This window comes from Herpailurus yagouaroundi, unplaced genomic scaffold, assembly GCF_014898765.1.
Source record: "Herpailurus yagouaroundi ecotype Mexico unplaced genomic scaffold, PumYag 159, whole genome shotgun sequence".
In the NCBI taxonomy this organism is placed as follows: domain Eukaryota; kingdom Metazoa; phylum Chordata; class Mammalia; order Carnivora; family Felidae; genus Herpailurus; species Herpailurus yagouaroundi.
The window spans coordinates 32,411,678-32,437,037 of NW_024412400.1; the positions used below are offsets into that span (position 1 = coordinate 32,411,678).

Genomic DNA, 25,360 nt, shown 5'->3' on the forward strand with positions numbered 1-25,360 from the left:
GGTTATTCTGGTTGTTGGTTTGTTTAAGCAGACATACTTAATCTATTCTTTTTATACTTGTACTGTATCTCCTTTTTATTTTCCTCTCTCTCTCTCTCTCTGGATTAAGCCATATAGTTTCTCTGCCTCGTTAATCTTTTCTTTTTCTCTGCCTCTGTCACTTCTCTTTTTGTATGGAACAAGACTTCTTCCACCATCCCCTCCCTTTGTAAAAAAATTTTTTTCCAGGGTTACTTCAATGAACATATCAAAGCACACCTGGTGGAAGGTCCAAACCATGCCTATAAGTAGGGAGATAAAGCAACCAGAGTTGCAACAATACAGAGCACATAATACATTCCAAAAACACCTCCTGAACAGCCAGTCCCGGGATAGTTTATGACCACTTTTTAATACACTAGTGCTCGCAGGTGCAGGACACATAACAAGCTATTACAACACCTAAGGAACAGAAAACTAGCCAAAATAACAAAACGGAAGAACTCTGCTCAAAAGAAATTCCAGGAAGAAATGACAGACAATTGCTAAAAAAAGATATAAACAATGTATATGATCAAGAATTTAGAATACTAGTCATAATATTAATCACTGGGCTTGAAAAAGCATAGAAGACAAAAGATAATCTATTGTTGCAGAGATCAAGGAACTAAAAAATAGTCACAACGAATTAAGAAATGTAAATGAGGTGCAAAATAAACTAGGTGCAGTGACAGCAAGGATGGAAGAAAGAGACAGGAACATAAGTGAAAAAGAAGATAAAATTATGGAAAATGATGAACGAGAGGAAAAGATATATAAGAAAATACTAGGGGCGCCTGGGTAGCTCAGTCGGTTGGGCGGCCGACTGCGGCTCAGGTCATGATCTTGCGGTCTTTGAGTTCGAGCCCCCCATCAGGCTCTGTGCTGAGCGCTCAGAGCCTGAAGGCTGCTTCTGATTCTGTGTCTCCCTCTCTCTGCCCCTTCCCTGTTTGCGCTCTCTCTCTCTCTCAAAAATAATAAACATTAAAAAAAAAATTTTTTAAAGAAAAAGAAAATACTAGACCATGAGGGGAGAATTAGAGAACTAAGTGATTCAATGAAATGTAATAATATCCGTATCATAAGAGTTCCAGAAGAAGAGAGAGACAAAGGGGCAGAAGGTTTACTTGAACAAATTGAGCTATAATCTGGGGAAGGAAGCAGACATCCAAATCCAGGAGGTACAGAGAAATCCCTTCAGATTTACCAAGAACAGGTCTTCTCAACAACATATCATTATGAAACTGGCAAAATACAAAGATAAAGAGAGAATTCTGAAAGCAATGAGGGACAAATGGGACTTAACCTACAAGGGAAGACACATAAGGGTAGCAGCAGACCTGTCCACTGAAACTTGGCAGGCCAGAAGAGAGTGACAGGAAATATTCAATGTGCTGAATAGGAAAAATATGTAGCCAAGAATCCTTTATCCAGCAAGGCTGTTATTAAGAACAGAAGCAGAGATCAAGGCTTTCCCAGACAAAAACTGAAGGAATTCACGACCATGAAACCAGCCCTGCAAGAGATCCTAAAGGGGACTCTGTGAGTGGAATGCTGCAAGGACTGCAGAGGACCAGACATAACCACAAGCATGAAACCTACAAATAACACAATGACACTAAATCTGTATCTTTCAATAATAATGCTGAATGTATAGGGACTTAATGCTCCAATCAAAACACACAGGATATCAGAATGGATAAAAAACGAGATCCACCTATATGCTATCTACAAGAGATCCATTTTAGACCTGAGGACACCTTCAGATTCAAAGCGAGGGATGGAGAACTATCTATCATGCTACTGGAAGTAAAAAGAAAGCTCGAGTAACCATACTTCTATCAGACAAACTAGATTTTAAACTAAAGGCTGTAACAAGAGATGAAGAAGGGCATTATATCATAAGTATAGGGTCCAACCATCAAGAAGAGCTAACAATTATAAATGTTTATGCTCCCAACTTGACAGCACCCAAATATATAAATCAATTAATCACAAACATAAGCAATCTTATTAATAAGAATACGGTAACTGCAGATGACATTATACCCCACTTACAACAATGGACAGATTATCTAGGCAGAAAATCAATAAAGAAACAATAGCCCTCAATGATACACTGGACCAGATGGACTTGACAGATATATTCAGAACTTTCTATCCAGAAGCAGCAGAATACACATTCTTCTCCAGTGCACATGGAATAGTCTCCAAAATAGATCACATACTGGGTCACAAAATAGCCCTCAAAAATACAAAAGAGTTGAGAACATGCCATGCATATTTTTAGATCACAATGCTATGAATCTTGAAATCAACAAGAAAAAATCTGGAAAGCCTCCAAATGCATGGAGGTTAAAGAATATCCTACTAAAGAATGAATGGGTCAACCAGGCAATTAAAGAAGAAATTAAAAAATATATGGAAGCAAACGAAAATGAAAATACAACAATCCAAATGCTTTGGGATGCAGCGAAGGCAGTCCTGAGAGGAAAATACATTGCAATCCAGGCCTATCTCAAGAAACAAGAAAAATTCCAAATACAAAATCTAACAGCACACTTAAATGAACTAGAAGCAGAAAAGAGCAAAGAAACTCTAAGGCTATCAGAAGAAGAGAAAATAAAGATTACAGCAGAAATAAACAATATGGAATCCAACAAAACAAAACAAAACAAAATCGGTAGAAAAAAAATCAATGAATCTAAGAGTTGGTTATTGGAAAAAAATAAAATTGATAAGCCCCTAGCCAGACTTCTCAAAAAGAAAAGAGAGAGGACACAAATAGATAAAATCATGAATTAAAAAGGACAGATCATAACCAACACCAGAGAAATAAAAAAAATTATCAGAGAATACTATGAAAAATTATATGTCAGCAAACTGGACAACCTGGAAGAAATGGAAAAACTCCTAGATTCCCACACATTACCAAAACTCAAACAAGAAGAAATAGAAAATCTGAACAGACCTATAACCACTGAAGAAATTGAATCAGTTATCAAAAAATCTCCCAACAAATAAGAGTCCTTGGCCAGATGGCTTCCCAGGGGAATTCTACCATACATTTAAAGCACAGTTAATACCTATCCTTCTCAAGCCATTCTAAGAAAACAGTAACAGAAGGAAAGCTTCGGACTCATTCTATGAATCAAGTATTACCTTGACTCCCAAAACAGAGGCCCCACAAAAAAAGAGAATTATAGGCCCATATCCCTCATGAACACAGATGGAAAATTCTCAACAAGATACTAGCAGCAAATCAAATTCAATAGTATATTAAAAGAATTGGGGCGCCTGGGTGGCGCCGTCAGTTAAGCGTCCGACTTCAGCCAGGTCACGATCTCACGGTCCGTGAGTTCGAGCCCCGCATCAGGCTCTGGGCTGATGGCTCGGAGCCTGGAGCCTGTTTCCGATTCTGTGTCTTCCTCTCTCTCTGCCCCTCCCCCGTTCATGCTCTGTCTCTGTCTGTCCCATAAATAAATAAAAACGTTGAAAAAAAAAAAAAAGAATTATTCATCATAATCAAGTGGAATTCATTCCTGGACTGCAGGATTGGTTCAATATTGACAAATCAATCGATGTGACACATCACATTAATAGAAGAAGGGATAAGAACTGTATGATCCTGTCAATGGATGTAGAAAAAGCATTTAACAAAATACAGCATCCTTTCTTCATAAAAACCCTCAAGAAAGACAGGATAAAAGGAACATACCTTATCATAAAAGCCATATATGAAAATCCCACAACTAACATCATCCTCAATGGAGAAAAACTGAGTGCTTTCTCCCTGAGATCAGGAACAAGACAAGGGTGTCCACTTTCACCACTGTTGTTTAACATAGTATTGGAAGTTCTAGCCTCAGCATTGAGACAACAAAAGGAAATAAATGACAAATTGGCAAAGAAGAAGTCAAACTTTCACTTTTTGCAGATGACATGATATTCTACATGGAAAACCCAAAAGACCATCAAAAAGCTGCTAGAACTAATACATGAATTCAGCAAAGTTGCAGGATACAAAACCAATGTACAGAAAGAAGTTACATTTCTATACACCAATAATGAAGTAACAGAAAGAGAAATCAAGAAATCGTTCCCATTTACAATCACACCAAGAACTATAAAATACCTAGGAATAAACCTAACCAAAAATGTTAAAGATATGTATGCTGAAAACTATAGAAAGCTTATGAAGGAAACTGAAGAAGACATGAAGAAATGGAAAAACATCCCATGCTCATGGATTAGAAGAACAAATATTATTAAAATGTTGATACTACCCAAAGCAATCTAAACATTCAATGCAATCCCAATCAAAATTGCACCAGCATTCTTCTCAAAGCTAGAACAAAAAATCCTAAAATTTGTATGGAACCATAAAAGACCCTGAATAGCCAAAGTAATGGTGCAAAAGAAAATCAAAGCAGAGGGATCACAATCCCGGACTTTAGCCTCTACTACAAAGCTGTAATCATCAAGACAGCATGGTATTGGCACAAAAACTGACACACAGACCTATGGAATAGAGAACCCAGAATTGGACCCACAAATGTATGGCCAACTAATCTTTGACAAAGCAGGAAAGACTATTCAATGGAAAAAAAGGCAGTCTCTTTAGCAAATGGTGCTGGGAAAACTGGACAGCAACATGCAGAAGAATGAAACTAGACCACTTTCTTACACCATACACAAAAATAAACTCAAGATGGATGGAAGACCTAAATGTAAGACAGGAAACCATCAAAACCCTAGAGGAGAAAACAGGCATCAACCTCTTTGACTTCAGCTGCAATTTCTTGCTTGACACCTTTCCAAAGGCAAGGGAAATAAAAGCAAAAGGACTAATTGGGACCTCATCAAGATAAAAAAGCTTCTGCACTGCAAAGGAAACAATCAACAAAACTAAAAGGTAACTGACAGAATGGGACAAGATATTTGCAAATGACGTATTGGATAAAGGGTTAGTATCCAAAATCTATAAAGAACTTACCAAACTCCGCATCCAAGAAACAAATAATCCAGTGAAGAAATAGGCAGAAGACATGAATAGACACTTTTCCAAAAAAGACATCCAGATGGCCAACAGATACATGAGAAGATGCTCAATGTCACTCATCATCAGGGAAATACAAATCAAAACCACTGAGATACCACCTCACACTGGTCAGAGTGGCTAAAATGAACAATTCAGGAAACAACAAATGTAGGCGAGGATGTAGAGAAACAGGAACCCTCTTGCACTGTTGGTGGGAATGCAAACTGGTGCAGCCACTCTGGAAAACAGTGTGGAGGTTCCTCAAAAAATAAAAAATACAACTACCCTACGACCCATCAACAGCGCTACTAAAAATTTATCCAAAGGATACAGGAGTACTGATTCATAGGGGCACATGTACCCCAATGTTTACAGCAGCACTTTCAACAATAGCCAAATTATAGAAAGAGCCCAACTGTCCATCAACTGATGAATGGATAAAAAAGATATGGTTTAGGGGCGCCTGGGTGGCGCAGTCGGTTAAGCGTCCGACTTCAGCCAGGTCACAGTCTCGCGGTCCGGGAGTTCGAGCCCCGCGTCAGGCTCTGGGCTGATGGCTCAGAGCCTGGAGCCTGTTTCCGATTCTGTGTCTCCCTCTCTCTCTGCCCCTCCCCCGTTCATGCTCTGTCTCTCTCTGTCCCAAAAATAAAATAAAACGTTGAAAAAAAAATTAAAAAAAAAGATATGGTTTATATATATACAATGGAATACTACTTGGTAATGAGAAAGAATGAAATCTTGCCATGTGCAACAACATGGATGGAACTGGAGGGTATTATGCTAAGTGAAATAAGTCTGTCAGAGAAAAGACAGATATCATGTTTTCACTTATATGTGGAACCTGAGAAACTTAACAGAAGACCATGTGGGAAGAGAAGGGGGGAAAAAAAGTTTCAACCAGTGAGGGAGACAAACCATAAGAGACTCTTAAATACAGAGACAAACTGAGGGATGATGGGGGAGGAGTGGAGGAAAGGGGAAAACAGGGGATGGGCATTGAGGAGGGCACTTGTTGGGATGAGCCCTGGGTGTTGTATGTAAGTGATGAATCATGGGAATCAACCTCCAAAACCAAGAGCACATTGTATACACTGTATGTTAGCTAAATTGACATTAAATTATATTTTAAAAAATATTTTATATTTTAAAATAAATTATATTTTAAAAAATAAATAAATTTTAAAAAATATATAAAGACAAAAAGAAAACTCCTAAAAGGAATAAGAGAAAAGCAATTAGCTACATACAAGAACACCAGCATAAGACCATAAACTGAGTTTTCAAGAAAAACTTTTCAAGCCAAAAGAAGTTACATGATACATTCAAAGCGCTGAAAGGAAAAAACCTACATCCAAGAATACTCTACCTGGCAAGGATATCATTCAGAATTAAAGGAAAGATAAAAAGTTCCCCAGGCAAAAGTTAAAGGAGTTCATCATCACTTAAAATTCTAAAGGGACTTCATTAAATGAAAAGAAAGAATCATTACTAGAAGCACAAAAATTATGAAAATAAAAGATCTCACTGGTAAAAATAAACATACAGTAAATGAAGTAGATCACTTATAAAGCTAGTATAAAGGTTAAAAGACAAAAACACTAAAATCCATTTTACCTACAATAATTCATTAAGGAATACACAAAATACAAAGATGTAAAATATGATATCATTTACATAAAACATGGAAGAGGGAAAAAAAACAAAAAAACAAAAAAAATTTAAATACTCAATACCTATCCTTCAGAAACTATTCCAAAATATTCAAATGGAAAAAATGTTTCTAAATTCATTCTCCAAGACCAGGATTACAAATATACCAAAAGCAGACAAAGACACTAAAGAAAATGGCAGGCCAATATCCTTGATGGAAATATATGCAAAAATCCTAAACAAAACATTAGCGAACTGAATAAAACAATATATTAAAGGCCCATTAACTATAATCAAGTGGAATTTATTTCATGGATGCAAGCATGGCTCAATATCTGCAATCTGCAATCAATCACCCATGTAATAGACCACATTAACAAAATAAAACATAAACATAAAACAGTGTGCCTAGGTGGCTTAGTTGGTTGAGCGTCCAACTCTTGATTTCAACGCAGGTCATGATCCCAGGGTCATGGGATCAAGCACAGAGCCTGCTTAATTAAGATTCTCTCTCTCTCCCTCTTCTCCTCTCCCTGGCTCACCTCTCTAAAAAAAATAAATAAAAATAAAAAATAAAGGATAAAAATCCTATGATCATCTCAAGAGATGCAGAAATAGCATTTGGCAAAATTCAACATGCATTCATGATAAAAACTCTGAACAGGATATAGAAGAAACACATTTCAACATACTAAAGGCGATATACAACAAATTGGTTAACATCACAATGGTCAAACAGCTAAAAGCTTTTTCTTCAAGATCAGGAAATAAACAAAGATGTCCATGCTCACCATCTTTATTCATTATAGACTAGAAGTCCAAGTCACAGCAATCAGGCAAGAAAAAGAAAGAAAATTCATCCAAATTGGTAAGGATGGAGTTAAACTGTCAGTATCTGCAGATGGCATGACACTATATATAAAATTTCCTAAAGACTCCACCAAGAAACTATTAGACCTAATAAACAAATTCAGTAAAATAGCAGGATAAAAAATTAATATGAAGAAATCTGTTATGTTTGTATATACTAATAAGTAACTAGCAAAAAGAAAAATTTGTAACTGCATCAAAAAGGACAAAATACCTAGGAATAAATTTAACTAAAGAGGTGAAAGACCTATACTCTGAAACTATTAAGATATTGATAAAGGAAACTGAAGACAACACAAATAAATGAAAAGTTATGCCATGCTCAATGACTGAAAGAAGTAATACTGTTAAAATGTCTATACTACCCAAAGCAATACACAGATCCTACACAATCCCTACCAAAATACAAACAGCATTTTTTTACAGAACTAGAAGAAATAATCTCAAATTCAAATGGAACCACAAATGACCCCAAATAGTCAAAGAAACTTAAGAAAGAGGAACAAAGCTGGAGGTAACACACTTCTGGATTTCAAACTATATTACAAAGCTATAATAATCAAAACAGTATTGTAATGGCACAAAAACAGACACATAGATCAATATAAGAGAGTCCATTATAAACTCATATATATATATGGTCAATTAATCTCTGACAAAGGAAGGAAGAATATACAACAGTGAAAAGACAGTCTTCAATAAATGATGCAGGGAAAACTGGGCAGCTACACATAAAAGAATAGAACTGGACCACTTTCTTATACCATATACAAAAATAAACTCAAAATGGAGTAAGCACCTAAATGTAATACCTGAAAACATAAAACTCCTAAAAGAAAACATAGGCAGTAAACCTCTGAACAGTCTTATCAGTATTTTTTGGGTTCTACCTCCTCAAGAAAAGGCAACAAAGGGCATAATAAACAACTGGGACTATATCAAACTAAAATTCATTTGCCCAGTGAAGCAAACCATCAATAAAACAAAAAGGTAACCCACCAAATAGGAGAAAATATTTGCAATCATGGTCCTTTGGATTAATGTCCAAAATACATAAAGAACTCATAAAATTCAACTCCCAAGGAACAAATAATCAGATTTTAAAATGGGAAGACGGGGGGCCAGGTGGCTCAGTTGGTTGAGTGTCCAACTCTTGGTTGAGTGTCCAATTCTTGATTTCAGCTCAGGTCGTGATCCCAGGGTCGTGGGAATGAGCCAAACATCAGCTCCATGCTGAATGGGGAGCCTGCCTGAGATTCTCTCTCTTCTCCTCTGCCCCTCTCCCCTGCTTGCACTCTCTCTCTCAAAATAATCAATCAATCAATATTTTAAAAATGGGCAGAGAACCTAAATAGAATTTTTCCTAATAATACATAAAGATGACCAAAAGACACATAAAAAGAGGATCAACATCACAAATCACCAGGGAAATGCAAATCAGAACCACAATGAGATATTACATCACACCAGTCAGAAGGGCGAGTATTAAAAAGACCAGAAATAAAAACTGCTGGCAAAAATGTGGAGAAAAGGGAACCCCTTTGCATTGTTAGTGAAAATACAAATTGGTGAGCCACTAAGGAAAACAATGTGGAGGTTCCTCAAAAGATTAATGATAGAAATATCTTATTATCCAATAATTCTACTTCCAGGTATTTACCTGAAGAAAATGAAAATATTAATTTGAAAAGATATGTGCTTGCCTATGTTTACTGCAGCATTATTTACAATAGCCAAGACACAGAAGCAACCTAAATGTCCATCGATAGATGAATGGATAAAGAAAAAAATGTGTGTATGTACACACGTGCAATAGAATATTACTCAGCCATAAAAAAGAATGAAATTTTGCCATCAGCATGGTAAATGGATGGAAATCCATTATGACAGGGATAGACCTAGAGGGTATAATGTTATATGAAACAAGTCAGACAAGGAGAGATACCACATTTTCACATATACATGGACCCTAAAAAACTAATCCAATGAACAAAGAAAATAGAAATAGCCTCACAAATACAGAGAACTGATGGTTGCCAGAGGGGTGGAGGAAGGAAGTGGGGGAATGGGTGAAATAGGTGAAGGGGATTAACAGATAAAAATTTCCAGTTATAAAATAAGCCACAGGAATGTGAAGTACAGCATAGAAAATACAGTCAATAATATTGTAATAACTATGTATAGGTGAGAGATGGGAACTATACTTATTGAGGTGAACAGTGCATAATGTATGTAAATATGAAGCCATTATGTTGTTATACCTGAAACTAGTACAATATTATATGTCAACTACACTTCAATTTAAAAGAAGGGATTTCAAATTTAAATATCATCCTTTCACCCCAGTTCCCTCTAGGCTTTCCACTTCATCTATATATATACACACACCCTGCAGGTAGCCAGTCAATATTCTTTTTTGCCTTTCCTCTGTTTCTTTTTGCTGAAAAGAAAAGATACACGTTTATATTCCATTTTTCCCTTCCCAAGAAAGTTGCATTCTTTAGACACTCTTTGGCACTTTGTATTTCATCCTTAAAATGTATCCTGAGAGTCTCCCTGCATCTTTCTTTTTGACAATTTACTTAGTCACTCTCCTATATATGAGCATTTAGGTTGTTTCCAATATTTTGAAAGGACAAATAATAATGTACTGAGTAACCCTGTGCATTTATTTTCTTAATTCTAGAGTTATATCTTCATGGCAAATTTACATTAGTAGGGTGGCTGGATAAAAAACAAATGTAGTTTTGATAGATATTGCCAAATCTCTTTCTATCAGAGATGTATCAATTTTTATTCCAGGAAGCAGTATAACAGTGACTATTTTCTAACAGCCTAACCAAACTGTCATTGTAATTTTTAAAGTTACCAACCTGAGAGGTGAAAAATAACATCTCAGTGTAGATGTAATTTGCCATTCTCTTCTTTCATATGTTTTCAGATATACCTACTAAAATTTCATTAGTACTTGGGTATATTTCTGGATTTTTATTATATTCCACTGATGCGAAAACAGTGTGCTTTCTTTGTTAATCACAACAAGAAAAGATCTTCCTAGGAGCACCTGGGTGGCCCAGTCAGTTACGTATCTGACTCGATTTAGGTTTAGGTCATATCTCACAGTTTGAGGGATTGAGCCCCACACTAGGCTCTGCACTGACAGAGCAGAGCCTGCTTGAGATTCTCTCTTTCCCCTGTCTCTGCCTCTCCCTTGCTCGTGCAAGTGTACACACACATGCTCTCACTCTCTCTTAAAAATAAACATTTAAGGAAGCACCTGGGTGGCTTAGAAGGTTAAGCATCTGACTCTTAGTTTAGGCTCAGGTCAAGATCTCACATTTTGTGAGTTCAAGCCCTGTGTCAGGCTCCATGCTGACACTGCAGAGCCTGCTTGGGATTCTCTCTCCCTCTCTCTCTCTGTCCATTTCCTGCTCACATGCGTGCAAGCTCTCTCTCTCTCAAAATAAACTAAAAAAGGTTACAAAATAAACATTTAGAAATGAGAAAAGATTGTTCTGTGACTCATACCAAAATATTTTAAAATCCATTTTTTAAGATGCCTCTTCAGAAACTAAGAGGACACCAGAAAAGAAAATTGGCAAAGGACAGAAACAGAAAATTCAAAGAAAAAGTAATAGAAATAGCTCTCAAGCCTCACTCAGATGAGAAATACAAGTTAAAACCATCCATATAAAAAATTACCCAAGATCAACAACCTAATTAAAAGGCTGAAATTATAAAACCACAGATCTTCCTTCACTTATTATGGGGTTACATCCTGATAAACTCATCATATGTAAGTTGAAACTATTGTTAAGTCAATAATGTACTTACTATATCCAAACCACCAAATATCACAGCCTACCTTAAATGTGCTCAGAACACTTCATTAGCCTACAGACGGGCAAAATCACCTAAGACAAAGCCTATTTTATAGTATAGTGTTGAATTTCCCATGTAATTTATTGAATACTGTACAGAAAGTGAAAAGCAGAATGATTGTAGAGGTAAAGAATGGCTGTAAGTGTATTGGTTGTTTACCCTCATTATTGTGGGGCTAACTGGGAGGTATGGGTCAGTGTTTCTGCCCAGGATCAGGAGAGAGTATCCTATCATGTATCTCTAAGGCAAGAAAAAGGTCAAAATTAAAAATTAAAAGTATAGTTTCTATTAAATACATATTATTTTACACCATCATAAAGTTAAAAAATCATAAGTTGAACCATAATAAGTTGGGGACTGTCTGTATTTGAAATATATATAGGGATAAATCTTCATGCCCTTTTATTTAGCAATGGACTCTTAGATTTGACATTACAAGCATGAGTAAAAATAAATAATAGATAAAATGAACTAAATTAAAATTTAAATGTTTTAAGTATGAAAGGACAGCCTTCAGAAAGTGAAAAGACAAGCTACAGAATGGGAAGGAAATTGTTCCAAGTTATATATCCGATAAGGGTTTAGTATTCAGAATATATACAGAACTCTTACAATGCACAACAAAAAAGAAACCATCTAAGTTAGAAATGAACACAGGGCTTGAAAACACATTTCTTTAAAGAAGACATATAATGGCCAAAAAGCACATGAAAATATGTTCAAGATCACTGATGAGATACCAATGAGATACCACGTCACACCCACTAGGACAGTTAAAATTTAAAAATTAGAAAATACCAAGAGTTGGCGAGGAAGTAGAGAAAAGGGAATCCTAGTACACTCCTGGTGGGAATGTAAACTAGCGCAGCCACTAAGGAAAACAGTATGGAGAGGATGTGAAGAAATAAGAGTTTTCATACATTTTTTTGAGGAATATAAAATGTTGTAGATGCTGTAGAAAATAATTTGATGGTTCCCTAAAAAGAAAAAGCAGAATCACCATATGATCTGGCAACCCCCAAGTACTCAAACAGAATTTCTTCATAAATCTTTATAGGAGTAGTATTCATAATAGCCAAATGGTAGAAATAACCCAAATGTCCACTAACAGATAAATTAAAAAATTGTGATCTACACTACCAAGTTATTCAGCCATAAAAAGGAATGAATTATAGATACATGAGACTACCTCGATAAACCTCGAAGGCATTATGGCTAGGTGAAAGAAATCAGACACAAAAGGTCATATATTGGACAACTACTTTAATACAAAATGACCCAAACAGTCAAATCTACAGGAACAGAAAGCAGATTAGTATTTGCCAAGCATTAAAGGAAGGAGGACAGACGAATGGGGAATGATTACTTAATGAATATGAAGTATCCTCCTGCAATACTAGAGAGTGATGAAAAAGTTGCAATACTAGAGAGAAGTGATGAAAAAGTTGCAATACTAGAGAGAAGTAGTTCAACATTGTAAACATGCTAAAAGCTACTGAACTGTACAATTTAAGATGGTTAATTGTGGTGCCCCCAGGTGTCTCAGTTGGTTAAGCGTCTGACTCTTGGTTTTGGCTCAGGTCATGATCCCACAGTTGAGGAGTTCTACCCCTGCATCAGGCTCTGTGCTGATTGCAGACCCTGCTTGGGATTCTCTATCTTTCCTTCTTTCTCTGCCTCTCTCTCTCAAAATAAGTAAATAAGCTTAAAATTTTTTTTTCATTAAATGGTTAATTATAAGAATAAAAATAAAACTAGATAGATCAACAAAATGGTTGATTGTATATTAAGTGAATTTCAACTCAATTAAAAAAAATCACACTGGTACATCATTTTTCAATCATTTATAAGACCAACTCCAAAATTTGATAAGAACATTTTGTTGAAAAAACTGAAAGGAAACAAACATTCTCATGTATTACTAATGGGAATAAAAATGGGTACAATCCTAGAGCAGGAGTTTGGCAATATCGAACAAAATTTACAAATATATTTTCCCACAGACATCCTTCCACAAAGAGCAAATAAGGTATACACAACATAACTCATTACAGTACTGTTTGTAATAGAAGAAGACTACCAATAATGAAAGGGCCTGTTAATAGAAGACCAGTTAAACTAAATTATCATACATAAAAGGAGTGGTATGATCCTGGATTGAAAAAGCTCCCAATATACCACTATCCTTTGTGTAAGAGTAGTGGGGAAGGAAAGAATATATATTCCTACTTACATGTATGGAAATTAGATAAATAATGCATACAGACAGGCAGACAGATGATATACAACAAAATAGTTAAAAGCAGTTAACTCTGGAGTAGATGGGAAGGCAGGAAATGGTAAAGACTTTTTGCTTCATATCTTTTAAAGCTTTTTGGTTTTTTGATTCCTGGGAATTACAAAAGGAAAAAATTCAGAGACTACCAACTGTTTTAAAACCAAAACCGAAACCAGTGTGCCTGGGTGGCTCAGTCAGTTAATCGACCACTTCTTCATTTCAGCTCAGGTCATGATCTTGCATGGTGGGACTCAGCCCCACATCTGGCTCTGTGCTGAGCATGGAGCCTGCTTGGGATTCTCTCTCTTCCTCTCTCTCTGCCCCTCCCCCACCCATGCTCTCTTGATCTCTCAAAATAAATAAATTTTTAAATCAAAACACAATCCAACAGAACACTTACATAGATTAGATAGTTCACTTAAAGTATGTCACTTGTGCTTTGACTTACCAATTTTAAGACTGCAAAATTAACAGTCTTTTCCCTCCCATCAGCATAATCTCCTGCCACTCTTCATCAACTTCAATGCTCTAAGATTCAGGTTCAAACTCTATGTCCAAGAGAGTACCCTGCTTTCTTGTCTTGAGGCATTTATACCCAATCTGTTAACTTTGGCCTTTCTTGGCCCTCTTAACTTTCTTTTACACAGTCTCAGTCTCACCACAGAGATTTTCCTCTAAGATGCACTTTTCTTACAAATACTCCCACATTCACACATACATAGAGATACAAAGCCTAGGCTAGATCAGAAGCCCTTCCTTGGTATTCCCACAGTATCCTGTCCTTAGGGACACAGACTCCAGATTGAGACAAGCCTGACTCCGAAACTTGAGTTTGGCACTTAAACTAACTGTATGATGTCCAAAAATTTCTATAAAATCATATCTGCCTGATAGAACTGTTAACCAATATGTTAAATGAGTTAATGTATGTAAAGCACAGAGCATGACACATTAAATTGTCATTAAATAGTAACCAGTGTTATTACTCTTTAGGTGGCACTGAGCACTTTATACTAACTACTGGAATAATTTCCCTCTTTGCTCCTTATAATAAAGCCTCCTTTGAAAACTATACATACTCTAATACTGACTGGGGCAGAGACTATCTTCATAACATTAGGTATATTCTGGAATAGTGCTTAGTACAAGATAGAGGTGTTCTGTAAACATTTGATAAACAACTTGTGTCAATACTGTGAGTGACAAATAAAAATAAGAAAGTCTTCAAGAAATCAACTGAATCAGTGATCTCAATAAAAGATCACTGTACTTTCTGCACTAGAAAGCAAAGAATGTTGATTCCCAATCCCCCTCTCATGTAACACAGCATAATCTGTTAGGATTTATCTATTCTTGAGAAGAAAAATATCAGTTATCTATTAATACAATAAAAATAAAATTACATTTTATTTTAAAAAACTATCTATAGATATCAAACAGATGATAAACTTAAGAAACCAGATTCTGGTGCTTATGTTACCTTAAGCAAATTATTTAAGGTCCACGTACTTAGTCTATGCAATGAGGACCAATATACATACTGACAAGAAAAAAAATAATGAATATTAGGAACTACCAAAATTCCTAATACAAAGCACAAACAGAAATACTATCAATCAGTAAACATTAATTATAAAAATTTATGATATAAAAAGTCAATTCAAATTCTTCAAATGAATTTTAGATTTCCTTGAAAATGTCATAAAATTTTATAGATCTGTTCTTTCGTAGCAAAACTGAACCAAAAAAAATGAAACAGCTTTAAATAACAATAATTTTCTTTATGAGAAAAAGATCAGCACATTGTACTAGGATGGATTATATATAATGAATGAAAGGTGAAATAATTTGACACTGCTGGACTGACAGACTCAATGTACATTATTTATTCCATCATTATGTACCTCGACATCCTGAACACTGGATAAAAAAGTTGATCAAATCCAGAAGTGCGATGTCCCTGTCTTGTTTATATGATTCAATCCAGTCATCCACCACAGACTGTAGGAAAAAAATACATAAAAATGAAAACTCAAAAAAATTTGTATTACAACCAATAAATTTTTTAAAGTTTGTGATTTAATCTGTGTGTGGTCTATTTAAAATACTTACCCGAAATCATTTCTCTGTAGCCAAATAAAAGTAAAGATTCCTTTATTTTTCAAGAAAATTAAAAGATGAGTTACTAGGTTTCAAAAACTTGTTTAAACTGGAACACAATACAAAACTGACTAGTTCAATAATTATTAAGCAACTATAGATACCAATATTCAAACCACATTGTGAAAATACAAAAGCTAAACTAAATACACTTACACATAGAAACTGTTCATATATCAAAAAACCTATTTCATTAGTAGTACATAAAAAGAATACACACCTTATATAAAATGCATTTTTGTCAGGAATGAAAAAATGAGTTAATATTAGGAAATCAAATAATTCAATTATAAAGGAGAAAAAATTAAATGAAATTACTAGATCTCAAAATGGTATGTGACAAATAAGTACAGCCACCAAGTTTAATAAACAACTTCCAGAAAAAGTAAAGTTAGATGAAATATACACAAACAAGATACAAGGACTAAAATATATTTATTGTTGAAATGCTCAAGACATTTCAACTCAAAATGGAACAAGGCAAGGATGTATCCTTAATTATTTGACACAGGTTTTAAGTTTTTAGTAAAACCAAAAATTAGTTAAATGATAAAGAGAATTCTCCCTTTCCAAAAGTTGGAAAAATACCTAATAGTCTCTAGTAAAGGGACTCAAAAGATTCCTACTGGAAAAAAATTGATTAAGACAGATGACAAAAGATAAATGTGCAAAATAACTTTTAGATATTGCAAACATATAAGAAACATAAATGGATGAGCAATGTGTTCACACCTAATTATAAATTCAAGAAAGGTATGTTGATGAGGAAAATTATAAAAACTAGAAGATATAGGAAATCACCTAAATAAGTTTTATGTATTGAGTTAATATTAAAAAAACGCTTCGGGGGGCGCCTGGGTGGCGCAGTCGGTTAAGCGTCCGACTTCAGCCAGGTCACGATCTCGCGGTCCGTGAGTTCGAGCCCCGCGTCAGGCTCTGGGCTGATGGCTCGGAGCCTGGAGCCTGTTTCCGATTCTGTGTCTCCCTCTCTCTCTGCCCCTCCCCCGTTCATGCTCTGTCTCTCTCTGTCCCAAAAATAAATAAAAAACGTTGAAAAAAAAAATTTAAAAAAAAAAACGCTTCGAGTTCTATCAATAAAGTGTTTCCAGATTGTTAGCCAATTTAATGTGATTCCATGAAGCCTACTTGTAGGCTACATTGTTTGAGGTTTGTTTGGGTGGAGGAAGGATATTATAGAAAACGTATGAAAATAATTTTAAATACTTTTAAAATCAATTTTTACTTTTGTATGTAAGTACAGTTATACACAGTAAGATATAGGAAACTTAAGTTACACCTTGATGAAATTTTACAAATATATACACATATGTGTAATCATAACCAGTATGAAAATATAAAACCTTTCCAAAACTGAAATGGCTCCCTAATGCTCTCTTCTAATCAGTAACCATTCCAAGCCCAGAGGGTTTAACCACTATTCCTTAACAGTGGACATGTTTTTGAAACTCATATAAATAGTATTATCTTTTATGTCTGACTTCTTTCAAAGTTGTATCAGCTGTTATGTGTACCACTACTTCCTTTTTTTGAATTTCCAGATAGCATCTGATTATTTAACATACCACAATTTATTACCCATTGAACTGGTAAAGGACATGACTGCTCTTTCCATTTTAAAGCTATCATGAATAAAATTGCTGTAAATATGACTGTACACATATTTTGATGGACATCAACCCTTGTTTCTGTTGTATATATACCCAGTAGCCAAACTATTAACACATGGAACACATGTATGTAGATAGTTAATAGACGATGCCAATGTTCTAAAACAGGTGTATTAAATTATACATCCACCAACAATCTATGAGATCTACCAATGTATGAGACTGGGTGTTCCACATCCTCATCAATACTATGTATTATCAGTCCTATTAATTTAACCATTCTGATTGAGCACATACCTTCTTTAACAACCTCTTCTAGTGAAGAGCAACCACATTCCCTTCTTCCATGTGAAAAGAGAGAACTTTTTAAAACTGCTCATGAACACTATGTATCTCTACTTCTACATATTGATGTCTGGGAGGATTTATTTTAAAAGTAAACAGAAAATTAGAAAGAATACATGGTTGTAGAAGAGGGTTAAAAAAAACTAAAAAAAAAAAAGAAAGGATATCATAGTATCTGTTGAAAGTTAAGCTCGGCAGAATAATGTGTCAAGGACATGATTGACTAAGAATGGTGGTGAAGACAAAGAATGGATAAAGCAGGTCAAGTGATTTTTAAATTGATGACCCAAGCAGAAATGCTTTCTGAACAAAGTAAGGAAGTATGGCACAAAGCTAAAGAGGAACCATTTCTCCACTTCTACATGGGGCCCAGCATTGTGAAAACACTCTGAAGATGGTGAGTACATTTTCTTCAATTCCCAAAGTGAAAGTGTCAATTTATAATCCCACCAGTTATATGTGAGGAGCCCAGAAACATTCTGAATAAAACTAGTGAACAGGGAATTGCATAAATACCAAAATTTAACACAAAGACACTGAAAACAATATAGACTGAAAATAACACAGAACTAGAAAAGTAATGTAAGAAAATAGAGTGCAGAAATAAATCCAGGTATATTATATATAGAACTTAAGCTGTGACAAAGAGGATACTTAAGTTTTTGAGGGAAAAGGTGGTAAATTTAATAAATGATTCTTGTGTAATTGGTTATTCATCTTAAAGGACAAAAATTATACCTTTTAAAAGAGTGGGGTGGAGGCAAAAGAATCTAAAGAACTGAACTCCAGAGAGATAAATCCTTCTTGGATTGGCAGACACTGGTGATTGTCAGAGGCACTGCCAAGTATGGGCATAGGTGAGTGGATTATACAGTATTTCATAATATATAAGGCCTTGGGCTGTGAGACAGGATAAAACAGAAAACTTATATAAGGCACATCAAAATTAAATTACGGGAATCTTCAATAGAGAAAAATTTTTAAGTAGCCATACGGTAAGGATAAGGGGACCAAAGGATAAGAATATGGTACACATCTCATCAAAAAGAATGAAAGCCAGGGGATTAAGGAAAGACATATTTAAAGTGCTGACAGAAAAAAAACTGCCCATCAGTTGGCAAAAAAACCTAGCTTCCTTCCCTATGATCCCACAAAGATCAACAACGGGACAGCAATACACAAACAGTCCCAGGAGACCACTAGAGTCCACACAGAATGTTTTAACAATAAGTTAAAATAATCACAGAAGAGAAGGAAGGCAACTTCATCTTGCCTGCACAATCCCATCCCCCAACCTAACACAGTTCACAATGCTCAGAAGAAATCTCCCAGCCACCTGAGTGGCTCAGTCGGTTAAGCGTCCAACTTCAGCTTAGATCATGATCTCATGGCTCATGAGTTCAAGCCTCACATCAGATTCTGTGCTGACAGCTTGGAGCCTGCTTCAGATTCTTGCCTCACTCTCTCATAGATGTACTGAGCCAGCTAGGAACAATGAATAAAAGCAGAAGCTATTAATAGCAGACAAGCACCAGGAGCCATCATGGTTCACAGAGACCTGCTCTGCAGACAAACTCAGTATATTTCACAAGTGACAAAGCCAAACGCTAGCACAGCCACTGTGGACTCCCACAGATATTGCCAGCTTCCCACCCTTGGGTAGTTTTGTTAGCTGAAACCAGCTGCATGAGTCCTTTTCTAAAACTTTCCCCTGCCACCACCAGATGTGTACCACAGCCATGCAGGATTTCTATGGCTGCATAAGTATAAGAAGCCAGTCACCTAAGTCCTTCCTCAGCCACACAGGAGCCAAGGGGCTGCACATGCAGCCAACTTGAGCTTCTACAGCTAGATGAGTATAAGACACCAGCCTAGTGCACCCCCCATCTCTGAACACTTTTGCCCATGCTCAGAGCTAGCCCCTCTAGCTGTGCACCACTGTCCTAACACCCATCACTGACCTGCACTGCAGCATGCACGCACAAGGTGGGGGAAACATACAGCCACTGGTGAATGTACAGAAAGCCATGAAACCCTGCAGCTCATATCAGGTCCTGCCTTCTGTCACTGTCCAGTACCACCTTGCCCACCTGTACCTAGCTCCTCCAGGCTGCATATCTATACTCCCTCACTCAAGCTCCCTTCCATGGGTCTCCACTGCAGAGTGCATGTCTGGAGGGAGAGTGTGCAACCACAGGAGGGGCATTGTCAACCAGGGTCTCCACAGTTGCCAGGGAGCCCATAACTGGCTTTAGGCCTTGCTACCTGCACTGATACTCACCACTAAAACTGTGTCTGAGACAGGTCTCCTCCACCACATAGATACCTGAAGCTGCCCACCACAGCTCAGTGTGTGCACACCACTGGCTCTGGCTACCACCACTGCTTGCTTTGGTCCCTAGCTACCAAACCTGGAAGTGTTGCTTAGGACCCCAACTGCTCTCACAGGCACTGCAGATCTTTCACAGTGCTCACCAAAGATCAATCGGTTCAATGCAGAGGAACCTGGTGGCCTGAGCATGAAAGACATCGTGCCTTCCTGAACCCAGTGCCACCATACGCCAGATTTCTCACCCTACAACACTAGACCCAGGGTCAGTGCATGATTAAGTGTGCCTTCACACAAAGGTGAAAGGTTCCCCATATGGAAATCCCTCTTTCGTCTGGAAGAGGTAACTGCTTCTTCAAATACATACACATGAAAACATGATTCTTCATGATTATGAAGAATCAGGAAAATATGTCTCCACCAAAGGAATACCGTATACCTCTAGTAACTGGCCCAAAAAAATGCATATCCAGAAAATGCTGAATAAAGAACTCAAAACAGTTTCTCATGCTCACTGCTGCAGCACATACACTAAAACTGGAACGATACAGAAAAGATTAGCATGGCCCTTGTGCAAGGATGACATGCAAACTCATAACATGTTCCATATTAAAAAAAAATTCTATAGCTAGTCAGAAAGCTACAAGAGAACACAGATAAGCAATTAATAATATCAGAAAAAAATATATAATAACAAAATGAGAAGTTCAACAAAGAAAGAAAACATAAGAAAGCACAGAACAGAAATTCTAGACCTGAAGAATACAATGACTATAATGAAGCATTCAATAGACAGTTTCAACAGTGAGCCTGAAGAAGCTAAAGGGAAAATCAGTAAGCTACAACACAGATCAAGTAGAATTATCTAAATGCAGGAGCAAAGAGAACAGTGAAAAGGAATGAAGGAAGCTTATGGGAATTATGGCATACTGACACAAGAAATAACATATGCATCACTGGAGTCCCAAAGAGAAATGAGAGAAGGAAAATGTAGAAAGCTGGTTTTAAAAAATAATGGGTCAAATTATTTTTTAAGTTCTCTTTTGATTTCTTTTGACACATCTGATTGTTCAATAGCATGTTGTTTAATCTCCACATATTTATGAATTTTCCAGTTTTCTTTGTGTAACTAATTTCTAGTAATTCACACTACTGTGGACATAAAATATATAACTTGGTATAATTTTGATTCTTATTAAGACTTGTTTTCTGGACTAACATATGATCTTGGAAAATAGTTCTATGTGACTTGAGAAGAATGTGTATTCTGTTCTTTCAGACATAATGTCCTGCAAATCTGTTAGGACCATTTGGTCTAACCTGCCATTTAAGGTTTCCTTATTGATTTTCTGCATAAATGATTTGTGAATTGATATAAGTGGAGTATTAAAGCCCCCACTAATACTGTATTGCTGAACATTTCTCCCTTTAGGTTTCTTAATATTTTCTTTACATCTTTAGCTGTTTCTATGTTGGGGGCACAAATATTTACAAATGCTATATCTTCTTACTGGATTAACTCCTTCATCATTATGTAACATGACTCAATGTCTCTTATTATAATCTTTATTATAAAATCCATTTTGACAGGTATAGTTATAGCTAATCCACCTTTCTTTTCGTTTCCATTAGCATGGGATACCTTTTTCCATCCCTTTGATTTGTGGCCCTGTGTGTCCTTGTATCTAAGGTAAGTCTCTTACAGCAACAAGTAGATGGGTCTTTTTTTTTTTTTAAATCCACTCAGCCACTCCTTGTCTTTTGATTGGCAAATTTATCATTTACATTTAAAGTAATTACTGATAAGTATGGGCTAATTGCATTTTGTTAGTGGTTTTCTAGCTATCTTTGTAGTTCTTCTCTATTCCTTTCTTCTTCCCTTGAGACACAGGAAAATGGAAAGGTAACACCAAAATGTATGGGATGCAACAAAAGCAGTTCTAAGAGGGAAGTTTTCAGTGATAAATACTTACACCAAGAAACAAGAAAAACCTCAAATAAGCAAACTAACTTTACACCTAAAGGAACTAGAAAAAAAAAAAAAAATTAAAGCCCCAAAGTTAGAAGAAAGGAAATAACAAAGATTAGAGCTGAAATAAAGACTAAAAAGATAACACAAAAGATCAATGAAACTAAGAGCTGCTTCTCTGAAAAGATAAACAAAATTGACAAACCTTTAGTTACTCATCTAGAAGAAAAGAAAGATGACTCAAAATCAGAAATAAAAGGAGATGTTATAACTGATACCATAGAAATAAAAGGATTATAAGATATTACTATGAACAATTATATGCTAACAAATTGAACAACCTGGAAGAAATGGATAAATTCTTAGGAAAGAAACCTCCCAGATAGAACCATGATCTAACGGATAATCTGAACAGACCACTTACTAGTAAAGGAGACTGAATAAGTAATCAAAAGCATCCTAAAAAACTGGTCCAGGACCAGTCAGCTTCACTGGTGAATTCTAGCAAACATTCAAAGAAGAATTAATATAAATCCTTTCTAATAGAAGAGGAGGGAACTTTTCCAAACTTACTTATAAGGTGAACATTACCCTGATACCAAAACATGACAATAATGCCAAAAGAAAATAAAATTACAGGCCAATATCCCTCAATCCCTCATGAACATAGATGCAAACTGACTAAGAAAATATGAGCAAACTGAATTTAACAATATATCAAAAATACCATACACAATGATTAAGTCGAGTTTATTTCAGGGATGCGAAGATGGTTGAACATTCACAAATTGTCAATGTGGTATACCATATGAACAAAATGAAGAATGGAAATCCTATGATTTTCTCAACAGATGCAGAAAAAGCATTTGAAAAAATTCAACATCCATTTATAATAAAAACAAAGGAAGGACAAAGGAAATGTACCTCAACATAATAAAAGCCATATATGACAAGCCCACAGCTAATAACATACTAAATGGTAAAAAGATGAAAGCTTTTCCTCTAAGATCATGAACAAGACAAGGATGCCCACTATCATCACTTTTATTCAATACAGTAGGGGAGGTCCTAGCCAGACCAATTAGGCAAGAAAAAGAAGTAAAAGGCATACAAATCAGTAAGGAAGAAAGAAGTAAAACTTTCACTATTTGCAGTTAATATATACAGAAAACCTTAAAGACTGCATCAGAAAATTGTTAAAACTAATAAACTCAGTAAGGTTGTAGTATATAAAATCAATATGCAAAAATCTGTTGGTTTTATACACTAATAATGAACAATCAGAAAAAGAAATTAAGAAAATAATCCCATTTATAATTATATCAAAAATAAAATATGTATAAAAAAATAATGGCAAAGAACTTCTCACACATGGTAGGTATTTGGACATCCAAGTTCATGAAGCTAAAAATTCATCTCAAAATTTCAACTGAAAAGTCTTCTCCAAGTCACATAATAATAAAAGTGTCTAAAACTGTAGAGAGAGAAGTTTAAAATAGCAAGAGAAAAAAGTAATTCTCTCATAAAACAAAACCCCAATAAGGCTATCAGCTGATTTCTCAGCAGATATCTTACAGGCCAGGAGAAACTATAATGATATATTCAAAGTGCTAACAAGAAACTGTCAACCAAGAATACTTTACCTAGCAAAACTGTCCTTCAAAACTGAAGGTGAAATAAAGCCCTTTCCTAAACAAAAGTTGAAAGAATTCATCACCACTAAACCTATATTACAAGAAATGCTGAAAAGAGATCTCCGAGCTGAAACAAAAGGACACTAATTAGTAACATGAAAACGTGTGGCAATATACAACACACTATAAAGGTAAGGAGATAGTTAGATTCAAACCCCCTAATATTGTAATAGGATAGAGTGTTGACTATTTTAGTATAAAGATTAAAGGACAAAAATATTAAAAATAGCTATAGTTTTAAATTTAATGAATACACATAAAAATGCAAATGTGACATCAAAAACAAACATAAAACGGAGGGATCTTGTAGAGATATCTGCACTCTAATGTACACCGCACCATTTTTCACAGTGGCCAAAATATGTAAACAACCTAAGTGCCCATCAACAGATGAATGAATAAGGAAAATGTGGTATCTAAACAACAATAAACAAAAACAAACAAAAAACAAAAATGGAAAATGTGGTTATCTATACAATGGAATACTTTTCAGCCAAGACAAAGAAGGAAATCCTGTCACTTGTGACAACCCAGATGAACCTTCAAGTCATAATGCTAAGTGAAATAAGTCACAGAGAGAAAAATATACACTGTCTGATATCACTTATTCCATAGGAATCTAAAAAAAAGCCAAACAGAAAAACAGACATACAGTGGTGGTTACAAAGGACTGGGAAATAGAGAAAATGGGAAGGAATCAGTCAAAGGGTACAAACTTCCAATTAGAAGATTAACAAGTTCGGAGGCAACATAGAGAATGGTGATTATAGCTAGTAATACTGTATTCTATAATCTTAAATGTTCTCACCACAAAAAAATAACTGGAAATAATACAAGGGAATGGGGGTGTTAGCTAAACTATAGTAGTAATCTTTTGTAATATTCAAATATATCAAGTCACAATGTTGTACATCAACTGTATCTCAATAAAGTAAGGAAAAAAGGAAAAAAATGCAGAATTTTTTACCTAGCAAAAAATATCTTTCAAATAAAAGCAAAATAAAACCTTCTCAGACTAACAAAACTAAAAACCAAGCAAATGGACTGAACATTCCCTCTAAAAAACAGAGACCACCCAGACTGTATAAAATGACCTAATTACATATATCTACAAGACACACTTTAAATATAGAAACACAGACAGGTTATACTGAAAGAATGAAAAAATATATATCCTGCAAACTTTAACTATAAAAAAGCTGTTACAACCATTTTTATATCACAGTAGAAACCAAGACAAGGAGTAGTATAAGTATTAAAAGACAGATTTTATAATAATAAAGTGGTAAATTCATCATGATGATATAACAGCTCTGAAGTTTTATACACCAAATAAAAAGATTCTTAAAATACATAAAACAAAAACTGAACTTAAAAGAAATATGCAAATTCATAATCATGTTTCATATTTTAAATATATCTCTCAGTAACTGTTAGAATGAACATAAAAATAGTAAATATATAGAAGATTTGAAAAGCACTAATAATATATCTAT

At 35.3% G+C, this 25,360-nt stretch overlaps 1 protein-coding gene and 1 non-coding gene across 3 annotated transcripts in view; one reads left to right on the top strand and one right to left on the bottom strand.

The window, feature by feature from the left end:
- Nucleotides 1-25,360, bottom strand: part of STAG1 (STAG1 cohesin complex component) — a 410,134-nt gene that overhangs the window by 217,163 nt on the left and 167,611 nt on the right. For both annotated transcript variants that reach the window (XM_040480255.1, XM_040480256.1), the window contains one exon: nucleotides 15,644-15,740. In XM_040480255.1, the coding sequence (XP_040336189.1) occupies nucleotides 15,644-15,740 (97 nt within the window). The remainder of the gene's footprint in view (nucleotides 1-15,643; nucleotides 15,741-25,360) is intronic.
- Nucleotides 20,709-20,815, top strand: LOC121034310 (U6 spliceosomal RNA). The gene has a single exon (XR_005792380.1). It is a non-coding gene; the product is annotated as a U6 spliceosomal RNA (small nuclear RNA).